Genomic DNA, 12,957 nt, shown 5'->3' on the forward strand with positions numbered 1-12,957 from the left:
TTATAAACAAACAAATAATGTATACAATAATTAACAGAAATAATAAAAAATAACTAAAACTAACTTACTCTAATCCTAAAAATAAGGCTGGCTACGTTTCCTCGTTGTATGTCAATGCCAATACGTTGATCGAGGAAAGAGCCAGCCCTATGGTCACCAGTAGAATGGGCAAGCTTCTTTTTTAAAAATGTAAATAGTTTTTTTGCTTCGGGACCCCACGGACCAAGCGTTTCAACAGCAAATGCCGTTGGTTACTTTCCACGCGATGTTCTGCCTTCGATATTCCCAACAACAGTCAGTGTTTCCAGACTCATTGCATCTGAGCACTCTGTGTCCGAAGCATGAAAGAATGCGCCGTTGGCGTAGTTATGGCATACCATACGTTACGTTGATACAGTCTTGAGTAAAATAATTGTTTCCGTTTTTTGTATAACCACGTGTTTGTACTTTTACATAATTAGGTAAATGTGCAAATCGATTTTTAGCGTTATTCAGCATTACAGAAAAACGGCATCGGGAATTCTCAATTAACATGTCAGTTAGTTAATTTTGTCTAACGAGTTCACGTTCGCTCTAATTCTTATAACATGGCAAAACTGAAAATTCAGTTCACTTAACCACTTCTATTTGTGTTTCTACTTTTTCACAGCAAATTTAATATTAACTTCTCTGACAGATGTTAAGAGACGACTCATTGCGAAAAAGCGGCCATGTCCTTATTATTGACGTACGTTTGAGGTGTGCTGTGCTGACAAGAATGTTTAGGTCAATAGTTAAATTGGTATCAGATCTGTACCACTACCATGAGGTTACAGTGACCGTACTCGATAGCGATGGCGTAATTTTTTGTATGGAGAATTGTACAGCGCCTCTACAAATAACTTACGCCGTCGCTATCGAGTACGGTCACTGTAAACTCATGGTAGTGGTACTGGCGAACGAGCGAGCGATGTGGAGGAGGCTGCGGTCGCGATACGCGTGGGAAGCGAATGTCCTATAATGGCAGTCGAATGCAAGCGTTGCACCAGCAACTGCACTTGCCAACGCAAATACCAAGATACGCGACATCAGGAGGTAATTTATAAATGGAACAGACCTTTAATATCAGTCGGTCGTACTGAAAGGGTGTCCATTAAAGTACAATTCATGGGTGATATGATAAGTTACAAAATAAAGGTTAATTGATGGCTTTATAATACGAGTAGCTAAAAGCTTACGGCTTTGTTCTCGTTGCAGAAGTCGCCTAAATCCAAATTTATACCTATTATAAATGCAAAGGTAACTCTGTCTGTCGGTCTATTTGTCTGTCTGTTACCTCTTCACGGTTAAACAGCTGACCCATTTTAGATGAAATTTGATATGAAAAATAGTTTGAAACCCTGGGCAGGACGTAGGATAAGTTTTATAAGATTTTTTAAAATATATTTCATAGTCTATAAGAAAATTCAAGTCAATAAAGCCGCATTAACATTTATCTGTCGTGTTGTGTCGTGACGCATCAGAACGGTATCGGTTTCATACATTATATATGGTTGCGTTCACATTTATCCGATGCAGTGTGCTGTGACGGCTTGTGTTGTGTCGCATCACATATATAGAGAGAGAAAGAGACAGAGAGCATCACAACACAACACGACAGATAAATATGAATGCAGCTTTATAAGGCATTTTCATCGATTCAAATAAAGTTGTACATACATCCATCAGCAAAGTTGCAGCATTGTGTCGCTTTTAAGACGTCTTTAGCTATTGAAAAAAAAACCGGCCAAGAGCATGTGACACGCCCAAAATAGGGTCCCGTAGCCGTTACGAAAAAATTAAGTAATATTTTTCTAAGAATTTCGTATTTTATACGGAATCTTCCATAGTTTAGGTATATTTTATACCTTAGGTTGCTATTTACTCTTAAACTACTTATAATTCTCAAGCAAACTGAAACCGTTATAGTTTTCCTTGAAAGTTTGATATACTTAATACCATCCTGAATTTTTACAAATTTTTCCACCCACGAGTTTAGATGAGGGGAGGCGCTCGATTTAAATGAAAATTTGCACTTCAAAGTTGAATATTTCACAAACAAACACACACTTTACGTCTATGGGAGGTACCCTAAAAAAAAATTTATTTTAGTATTTTATTGTACCGTTTTGTCGGCATAGTTTACATTTATATCCTTGCAAAATTACAGCTTTTTAGCATTGATAGTCCCTGAGCAAAGCCGCGGACGGACGGACAGACAGACAGACATGGCGAAACTATAAGGGTTCCGTTTTTGCCATTTTGGCTCCGGAACCCTAAAAAGGGGGGAATAATAAAAACAATTAAACTAGCTGAAGATTGGTATGAGATTATTATAATCGCTTTTGTGTCATAAAAGACAATGCAATATTTCTGCCAAGTTTTATGATAGGTACTTATCAAGCCAAAGGTGTTAAAGAACATCGAAACGGCTTTTCCTAGAACCATGTTGTGTAAACAGGCGAAATTTTTAATTCACAACAATTTCCGCGTACCCATAAAGAAATCAAATGTTGATATGCATAATTATTGAGGCGATATTATCATGCCGCGCGCGGATAGTGGCTCATGGAGCCGTAGTGGCTCGACTTTAATAGTAGTAGTATACTAGATTCGTAAAGATGACATCGGTGTTACGTCGAAGCGCGAGTATCGTGCTGCGGTCAGAGTCGCGTATACATACATTCACCTTGATTTAGAGCTACGGATCCGCATTCTTATTACGTAGTCGACGCTGGCTCCACCAGTCTCACTGTCCTGCGTAAATATTTTGGTAATTAATGTGTGCTCGCCTCAACTCTGGTCAAAGTGCTCACACGTATCTTAAAGCGAAATACGTATACCTGTTGATCAATAGTAAATACCTAAGCTCGTCTCAACTCAAGAATTATACATATACTTACGACTTTATTTTATTGGAATGCAAGATTTACAATTTAATTGCTTCCGTGCTGGAGAGAAATTATTGCATTTCAGTATTAGATTTACGTATGTGTTTTAATTAGGTATTGACAATCCAATCCTTGTTGAAGCGATTAAATGACGTCTACGATGTAAAGTCTAATTTGCTTATAATTGTGGTGTAATACCTAATATCAGTTATACCTAACAACCTTAATAAAGTGCGCATACATACATTACGATCCGATTGGCATCTTCTTCGATTTCTGGTTTCGCTTGTATTAACAATTCATAATAAGCCTTTAATCCCATAGCAACGAGCAGTTTTCAAGGTAAACGATTTTAGAAATAAATCACCAAACAGTATATTAAATATTTAAGAATCAAGTAATTCGTATTGTTAAAGATTATACGGTGTGTTACGAAATGGCGAATTGACTTTGTGTCGCGCGCGACGGTTAGACAAATGAATATATGAAAATTATGCGACATAGGCGAAAGAAGAAGAAGAAGAATAGAAGAAGAAGTGGTTGGTTATAGAAGTGGTTACTGAAGGTGTTTCTCTAATGGAAGGCCGTAACATATCGCACACCTGTCCTTTATGATCGCGATGAAAGAGTGTCGTAAATAAGGCCTGACATTAATAGATAAACGAATTTTAATCGCGCATCAATGTCAATACACAATCGACATTGAACTTGCCTGTTACTATAATAATGTGTAGGCAACAACGTGTTACGTGCTTTGAAATCACAGATGCTTAATTTGATGGCTTGAAGGTCATGTACGGTTTAATATTTTGATATTTTATCACACGGCTTACATTTTTAATTCAACCGTCACTTAACTATTATCTTCCTATAATATTTATAGCTACCGTTAAGTTAAAAATTTACTAATAGATTTTTGTACGTACCGTCCGTCGCTGTTTGTGTCCACGTGTGAAATTTTCTTATTCTTACAAAAAAATCTAGAATTACCGGCCCTCAAATGTATGCAGAATCGGTAATTTTGTATGAAGGGTGGGCCAAATTTTGTGCCGCTGAGTATATATAACAACATACCTACCACAATGTTAAACGGTTATACGAGTAACAATTTTGATGAAAAATTTGTGTTAAGAGTATTTTATATAGACGAATAGAATATAATTGCGTGGTTTAGGTCTGAAAGGCTCGTGGAATATATCCATAAAACAATATCTAATAACCTGACCTGAACGATTATTAGTAATTTTCGTTAATGACTTGTAGATGAGATTAACTTTTAGAAAGTTGCTCCTGTAAAACGACCCCATTCCTAGCCTATGGATTCGCGGTCATTTCGTACCTTTATATTTTTATTATATTTTTATCTTTTAAAATTAAATAAATTTACAAAAAATATATAACTAATGAATACCAAATACGCACTAAAAAACTATTTCTATTAGCAACTATTAGCAATTCAAAAGTACTATATACGTAAAAGCTTTGTTTGTTTGTTTGTTTATACTCTTTATTTTACAAAAAGGAAATACAAAAGATTACAAAAAAGCGTGTGTGTGTGTGTGTGTGTGTGTATGTGTGTGTTTTGTGTGGCTTTTATAGTATACTATAAATAAGTTCTCGTATAATTAAATGGACGAAAGACAGGAACTCTGAAAAGGTCCTTCTTAATTGAAACGGGGCATTATAGTCATAGCTTCATGTGACAGTGGACCGCAAAGGCATAGAAGTGGTAAGTAGTAATAATATCCAGTCAGGTTTTTGCTGCCGACAAAATAAAAATCTCTCATCTTTAAAAAGTTCAGAGTACTTTAAAACAAAACTAAAAACTAGCCTTTTCATACAATTCATGATAATTCTGCGCGCTCTATACGTAATACGTATACCGATCAATTTGGATTATTCAAATATATATTAATTAATATTTAATAATTAACGGACAAATAAGGGATGAAATTAAAAAAAGAAACGAAAGCTTTGAAATTGACTGCAGACATATCAATAACTTGCAGGGGTGGGAACCGTTATGGTGATTTTCCACCGGCGAGGCGAGACGAGACGAGGCGAGACGAGAATTGAAATTTGTATGGCGGCGCCAGCGGCGGCTCGCGGCGGGCGCGCGAGAATGCATACATATTTCAATTCTCGTCTCGCCTCGTCTCGTCTCGCCTCGCCGGTGGAAAATCACCATTATTGCCGTTGCTATAAAACACACAATACCTCTACACAATACTCAACTCATAAGAACTCAAATTGTTAAACGCATAGCGCATGCAACTGCAACTCTCCAAGCGGATACGTCCAGTCGATTGACTCTCAATAACAAAACAAACCATGAATATGAAGCGAACGCGTGTTGCATCTAATAGAGTTAATGCATTCACTGTGCCTGCGCCTGAGAGGCTGTGATCTATGTGGGACCGGCGGCCGTTTCGCAACCGAATTGTCGTCGAGCACACCTTGTGCAACCGGTAACCGTCGAGAGCAACCCGTTTATTGTAAGATTGTACCTTGTGAAACTTCAACACAACCGCAATGAAAGTATTAAGTATACTGCTAACTGTTACAGCATTTATTGTTTATGAGCGCGAGCGTCCTTAAACATGGTGGAGTAGTAGAGTGCAGCCCTTTTACAATCAACGTCGAGGCTGGGGTCAACTATTATATATCATCTTTCTGATGAACTACACGGGGAGTATACTTATTTTACTGGGTATCTATTTTGGTACCTTAGTGAGTTAAACGTTGAATTTGACGAGTAAGAAAACAAATGTGCTTAAAAAATATTTGAAGTCTTCTCTCCGAGATTGGTGTGAAGAAATAAATGTTTGATGACATGCGACTCTAGACAGGTAAAGGACTATTATTTTAATAAAAAAGGGGCAACGAGTATGTTGTGCATGAAGATCATAATGAATGAGTCGTCGAAAACATCTATGTCAGAATCAAAGATTAAGATTAAGGAAAGAAGGCTTTAAGACTGGATATCTCTATAGGGAAAAGCGTAATTATGCGTGATTATTTTAGTAAGATACTGACTGATGACGGCAGTAGAAGCGTAGACGGTTTCGGCGATCGCGGCGAGCACAAGCAGACAGACAGCGGCGCGAGCGCGCGGGCCTCGCATGGTCGGAGCTACTCGCGGCGCCGGCGCCCACCGCGCCGCCTCCCTCGCATCACACTCTCGCACCACGCCACTCGTGCGCACCACCTGATGAAGAATAAGTTTTTGTTAAAAAAATAATTTTTAATAGATGCATTTTTTTTTTGAGGTCCACTCATAACCACGGCCACTGTAATTAATCGTTGTTTAGCGTAATAATTCTCGTTTGTTTTAATAAATATAAGTAAGTACATTTAAGTAAAAATCACGAAAGTTTGAAACATATTGTTATTTTCTTGCTGGCTGTACAGTTTTTTTAATGTGTTTGCACTATCCTCCAAACTACTTATTCCAAAGTTCAGGCAATCCGACCACTGGAAGTCTCAGTCTCAGTCAATCTTGATTCGAAACAAACAAACAATCATGATACGAGGCACCTTTAAAATAATAGCCTGTAAAAACAGCATGTTTAAAATCATATCCATTTATTTTCCATAAGGTGCTTTGGGGTAATTCTGTAAACGGGGTTATTCCATTTATTTAAAATTTCTCCTAAACGTGTTGATGTTTAACCACTGGCAGCACTTAAATGGACGCCCTATTTACCGCTCCTCGCGTCTCTCCAGATGATGCGAGGCGCTGACATCGGTTGGACGTGCAATATATTTTTTTTTGGGTCTAGTGCATTTTCGTGCCAAAAAATTAAATACGAAATAACCCCAACACCGCTATCTCTAAAACCTGATAAGTTACAAGATTGAACTATTAATGTTATGACAAATAATCGTTTTTTGCGAATGACTGTGTCAGTCTAAAAGGCCTAGCTATAGTTTAATTTTTTTTCCCGAATTACCCCTTTAGGGGTTATTCCAGTGAAGTGATTCCCGAAATAACCCCAGCTTACTTTAGTATGGTAATTGTCTGAGGTATTCAAACTTTCAATTTTTCAAGATTTAGATTTTTTTATTTGTGGTGTAAGGGGGCCAACCTCCATCTATGGACCCCAAGCCAACCTTACCTGCCCGTGGTGCACCCTGCCGTCTAACAGACTGGGCTCTGGCAGCTGGCTGATTGCGGCATAGCGCAGCCAAAATCGGCACAGTTAAGTCCCCGGGCCCCGGATGGGCTGCAGCATCGGCGGTGCAATAAACTGTGCCCTACGATCGCCAACTCGCATGCCCAGTGTGGGGATTATGGGCAAACCCCTACCAGAATGAAGCGCACGGCAAAGCGATGGTCCCCAGTTCCCGGTCGCCCCGCTATTCCTTGCCATAGTAGCGTTCATGGTAACGGCGGGGCAGAGGATGCTAAGAATCCCAGGCGATCCAAGGCTACCTAAGTAAACTGACCCTGGCTACGTAGAGCGGACGGACTTTTAGGACTCTTCTAGCGCAGTTGGAAGTGGAGCTGGAGAACATAAGGTGGCATATTCAGGAGTTAAGTGAAGTACATAGAGGGAGAGGGCACCATCACCTTAGACTCGGGCCACCTTCTGTACTTCCGCGAGGATGATCAAACATCACAGGGTGGCGTAGGGTTCCTTGTTAATAGGTCCCTCTCTAACAACATTAAAGAGATCTCCAGTGTGTCGAACAGGGTAGCGTACCTGATACTTCGGCTATCAAAACGATGTAGCATGAAGTTTATTTAGTTGCATGCATACTTGCTTCTTTGAAATGATTATGGTTCACGCGAGCGAAGCATGCTCACTTGCAAGCTTGCTTAAATGTTTGCTTGCATGCTTGCTTGCTTGCTTGCATACTTGCTTGCAAGCTAGCTTAAATGATTGCTTGAATGCTTGCTAGCATGCTTGCTTACATGCTTGCTTGATTGCTTGCTTCATTGAAATGTTTATGGTTCACGCGAGCGTAGCCGCGGGTAAAAGCTAGTTCAAAATATAAAAGTGACATGGCATTTCTAATTGTTTTATATACTTACTAGTATATTCCCGCGGCTTCGCTCCTCTCCCCCTATTCTGCTATTCGGGGCGGAGACAAACTCTACAATCCACACACAAGATCATAATAATCTATCCAGCTGTTCTCGAGTTATAAATGGTGTAACTAATCCAGCTTTGTTCTATAATGTATGTAGATTTAATATTCCTTTGCGGCAAATTTTGAGAACCACATTGCGTTTGTGGGGTTATTTCGGAATACAGAGATTGAAAAAATCTGTAACTATGGATATTACTAACGAAATAAAAAATAAAAATGAATGGGGTAATTTCAGCCTAAAAAGAAATATGAACCTTGAGCCAAATTATAATAAAGTCCACCTTTCAATAACACGCAGAATAACCCCGCTATATTCCGAAATAGCCCCTGTGCAAAAAAAATAAGTAACTAGTTTTTGAATACCAATATTTCCATAAATCGATCATATTTTAGAAACTTTTTTATATAGTATATAAGATCGATTAGTGGAAACGACAGAAATATCCTAAGACTTTAAATATAATGTACCAACTCGGAGTAATTAACGAAATTACAAACGTCATGTCAACTCATCAAAAATCCACGTGGAATTACCCCAAAGCACCTTACCTATATTGCAAATGCAAATGTAATTCAAAATGTTATATTGAAAATATAACTTAGGTATTCTAGCAAACGCTAAAGAACCGTCTAAAATAGCAATTCTTCTTCTCGAAGCCTTTTTGGGTAAATCAAATTTATTTTAGCTTAACAGCTGCGCTAACAATTACATATCATGCCTAAGCAGACTTAAAACTGTAAATAACCTAATATTTCTCTTAAGAGATATAAATATATAATATGTACATGCTTATACTTTTATTTAAATGCCGACAAAAAATTATTGAACATGGCATGTCGAATGTGACGCGGGCCAGTCAATGAACTCCAAATTATCTCAAGTGAGTGATAAGTAATTTATTTATTGGGTTTTTTTGCCATGCCGACCCAGATATAATAGTTGGTGATTGATAGACCAGGATGCCGAGGGTCCGTCTCCGAGGATCACGCTCGGCCCCGATGACGCATATTTGCAACAACGGTACTAGCGCCATTTGCAGTGACATCAACTCAAATGCAATGTTAAATGCACACGCGAAAACGGACTAACACAGCCACAGTTAGAGTCTTTAATACACCGTTCTACACAAGTCACACAACGTCAGATTCTTTGAACCCAGCATTTAAATTTCAGCTTATCGCACCGCACACGTACTTATTACGTGAACACCGGAATTTACAACACTATGATATAACCAAGATTAATAAGATCCATTCGCACACGACATGAGGCCAATGGTTCATATCTGTGCAAGTACCTAATAATTTATTCTTAAATATTATTACGTACTTTAGATAGGTAAACAATCGTGTGTAAAAATATGAACTTATGCAACGCTTCAAAAATATGTACCACAGACTCTTATTCCGACGTAATAAAGCCGTAAAATTTTTGAGGGGTTCCAATAAATACTTACATATTTTTACGAAATACTTTGTTGTTCCATAATATTCAACTCAAATAATAATAATGTGTTCTGAATTACGTACACATTATACAAAGTCAGCTATAGATACTTCCAGGATAAATTGCTAGATGGCTTTAAGAAGTACCCAAAAATCTTTCTAGGTAGCTTAACTGTACAAACGGTATTTTTTAATTGTTGACTTTGACTTAGATAAACAATACGTTGATGCGTGACACTTAGACGTTTAAATACTTACCATGGAGCTAACCGAAACCGTTGGCTCATTATCATTACTACACACTCAATAGTATATAGGTATCATAAAAATACACTCGAGAATTAATTATTCAAAGTTAATCACAAAATTAATGACCCCGTGTACGTTCTTACGGCTGATAGCAAACTGACGTCCTTAGCGCATTTTTTACAACATTCCTCGCGATCGTTGACCTCGAGTACTCTCGGACATATACCATTTTATTCATTAATAATATCAGAGTGGAGCAAAAAGTGGTACATATTAAGTGCGTTTACACGGAGCGATCGCGCGCCGGGACCTCACCTCCGATATTGTCAATTACGCTAGTTCCGGTTTTATATCCTCCTTGGTAATGCATTACTTACATTTGTACATAAAAACGTAATTGGAACAGTCTCTTTATACTATTTGTGGCGTGAAATGGAATGTAGAGGAGTGAAGCAGTTTCATATGTATAGAGCACGAAGCGCGTATGAGTAGATTAATAATATCTAATTACTGGTAGACTGTAAAATATAATATTAATAATGGGGTCTCTTAATAGGAGGACTTCATATCTAGCTAATAGGAATTTCAAAATGAGTCTTTAAATGCATAAAGAGAATGTCCACGCAAAGTTATAGCTTTTGAAATAAATTAATATTTTGTTTAATTAAATAATTAATTTTGATTATTTAGTAGGTAGTCAGTATTGTTGTTTTGTATAAAATTCTCAAATATTGTAGTACAAATCTAGACAGTAGAGGTACAACTGCGTTAAAACTAATGCATTTTTACATTATCTATGTACAAAGATAAATCTGAACGGGAAGATACAAATAATTTTGCCTGCGCGGAGGTCTGTAATATTCAGGCATTATGTTATGTTAAAGTTAGCTGTTGCTCGCGACTTCGTTTGGCAAAAAATTGTTTATGGTGCGCCCGCGATCCTTATTGTGCAGTCTCAAGATACTCGTATACGTAAGCGTGAAAGCGTAATAAACCAACATACATACCACAAAACACAGATAGTTCAGAAAACAATCTCCATACAAGTGCGCTCGAGCAAGCGCACACATATAGGCACTGCTCACGGACACGATATCTGGGACCAGTACGAGCGCGAGTGCCATCTTGAGACACGCGTCTGTGAACGTTTTTGTGCAATAATGGAGCAACAAAAAAAAGTTATTATAACTGTTCAGTGGACGGTTGTTTAAATTAAAAAATCGTGAATTTCGCCAATAACGAAATCGTCACAAGATACTTTCTGTGCCGAATTTATAATATAACAGTGACATTAAAATTAAAATATTTTAGTTTGAAATTTATATTTTGATTCTTCCCGTTTCATTTTCAACAATAAATCAAACAATTCAACAAACAAAACACGATAGTTTTTTGGAGCATAAGCCATAATTGACAACCTTAGTTAGAGCAACCGCCGAGCGTAGATATGAAAAGTGAAGTACATACAGGAGATGACTTCTGAACTATCTGTGTTTTGTGTACATACAATATATATTGGGATAGAGATATACTGAATAAATCAAGTAATATAAAATATATAACCTTCCATGATTTTGTTGATAAAAACCTGTAAAAGTTTTCCTTAAGCATTTACTTTTTTTAGGCCAAAAACATTCCACACAGAACGGAACAAAGGCTATGAATAATACAAAGTAAAGCTACGAAATGTCACAGGTGTGTAGCGTTAAGTTAATTATACTGTTGTGTTTTAGTTTAAGTAATTAAGTCCTGATTTTCAATCATTGGAATATAAATCAATTGGTGTACCTGGGTCTAACTACATTGAAACTTGTCCCTTGGAGCGTGGGTGATGAAAAGCAACAAACCATTTGCGACAGATTTACATAAATAAGATCATTTGCTAACGAGCTGAAACGAAATATAATAAATTAGTTGCTAAACAAATAATGTTAGTAGTTTAAAACAAATTTGTTAATAAATTCTCTGTTACATAACTTTTGCCAATAGCAACGGAATCTTGAGGCATACTCGCTCATAAATTACAAAAAATAATCACGTTTTTATATTATTGGGTTACCAATGCGATACCACAGGCGATACACAATAAATAACAAGAGCGTTGTTATAGATTGAATTTACTACGTGAAATAATACAAAACAAATAATTATTGTCATTAAATTTATAATGGCATAAATACAAATCCATGAGAAGGAGATCTTCTAAATATTCATACCTACTCCAGCCCACGGGCTCCCAAACTGTGCGCCTAGACGCCTCAGAGCATCGAGACGCTTTCCCAGGTGTTATACGAGAGACGAGACTGTAAACTCAGGTTACACGCATATTTGGAGCTACACGAATCTATTTTCTTTTACAAGGGCGTTGCAAAATAATTACATTCGCAATATTTGGGGAGCCGCTGCCCTACCCTATAAGTAGACAATCGTCGATCATTCTCTAACTACCGCTCTTGACAACAGTTGCCATTGTTTTATTTTTTATCCGAATTAATATGACTGTCCATCAAGACTTATCGGGAATGTATCGACCAATAGAAGTTGCAAAAACTTTGCGGACCTTCAAAATAACCCTATGGTATTTAAGAAACAATCAAGTCAAACACCTAGTCTATCTACTAATATAATATTATAAATGCGAAAGTTTGTGAGTATGTGTATGTTCGTCACTTCTTAACGCTAAAACGGCTGGACAGAATATGAAATTTGGTATATAGATATAGCTGGACATCTGTAATAACACATAGGTTACTTTTATCCCTATATTTCCATGGGATGGGGATAAAATCTTAAAATCCCATACCGCTGGGTTTAAAGTCATGAAATTTGGCACATTTATTTTTATAGCAACGTTAGTGCAGCCTACAAAATATTTTTTCGGAATATCCATGGGAATTTAATAAATTACACACTAAGTAAATACTACTTTTTAGATAAAAAAAGAAAACTCACTTGAAAGTAAGTGGAATAAGGTAATTGAATAAGATTCTGGCACATCGCACTGGTTCTGGCACTGAAATGGCGACTGGTTTAATAATTTTGACTCATCGCTATTGAATATGTTCCACGAAGCTCTTGTGTGGGTCTGCGCAATCCTGGAACACTCGCCTAAGCAATTGCCATTGTGTACTCAGCTTTGCATTCGCCAAAGACGTTGAGTAAGCCATTGATAAGTATTTTAAAAGAATTTAATCCGAAACCAGCGCACTAAAAATGTTGCAATATCAATTGCTTTGCAAGAGTTAGAAAATATGAA

General features: G+C 37.3%; 1 protein-coding gene across 3 annotated transcripts in view; it reads right to left on the reverse strand.

Moving 5' to 3' along the window:
• The window catches only part of cv-2 (crosveinless 2-secreting protein), a 59,979-nt gene that overhangs the window by 24,658 nt on the left and 22,364 nt on the right, over nucleotides 1-12,957 (reverse strand). For all 3 annotated transcript variants that reach the window (XM_074088083.1, XM_074088084.1, XM_074088085.1), the window contains exon 2: nucleotides 5,946-6,117. In XM_074088083.1, the coding sequence (XP_073944184.1) occupies nucleotides 5,946-6,117 (172 nt within the window). The remainder of the gene's footprint in view (nucleotides 1-5,945; nucleotides 6,118-12,957) is intronic.

The sequence above is a fragment of the Choristoneura fumiferana genome, chromosome 5, assembly GCF_025370935.1.
Source record: "Choristoneura fumiferana chromosome 5, NRCan_CFum_1, whole genome shotgun sequence".
In the NCBI taxonomy this organism is placed as follows: Eukaryota; Metazoa; Arthropoda; class Insecta; order Lepidoptera; family Tortricidae; genus Choristoneura; species Choristoneura fumiferana.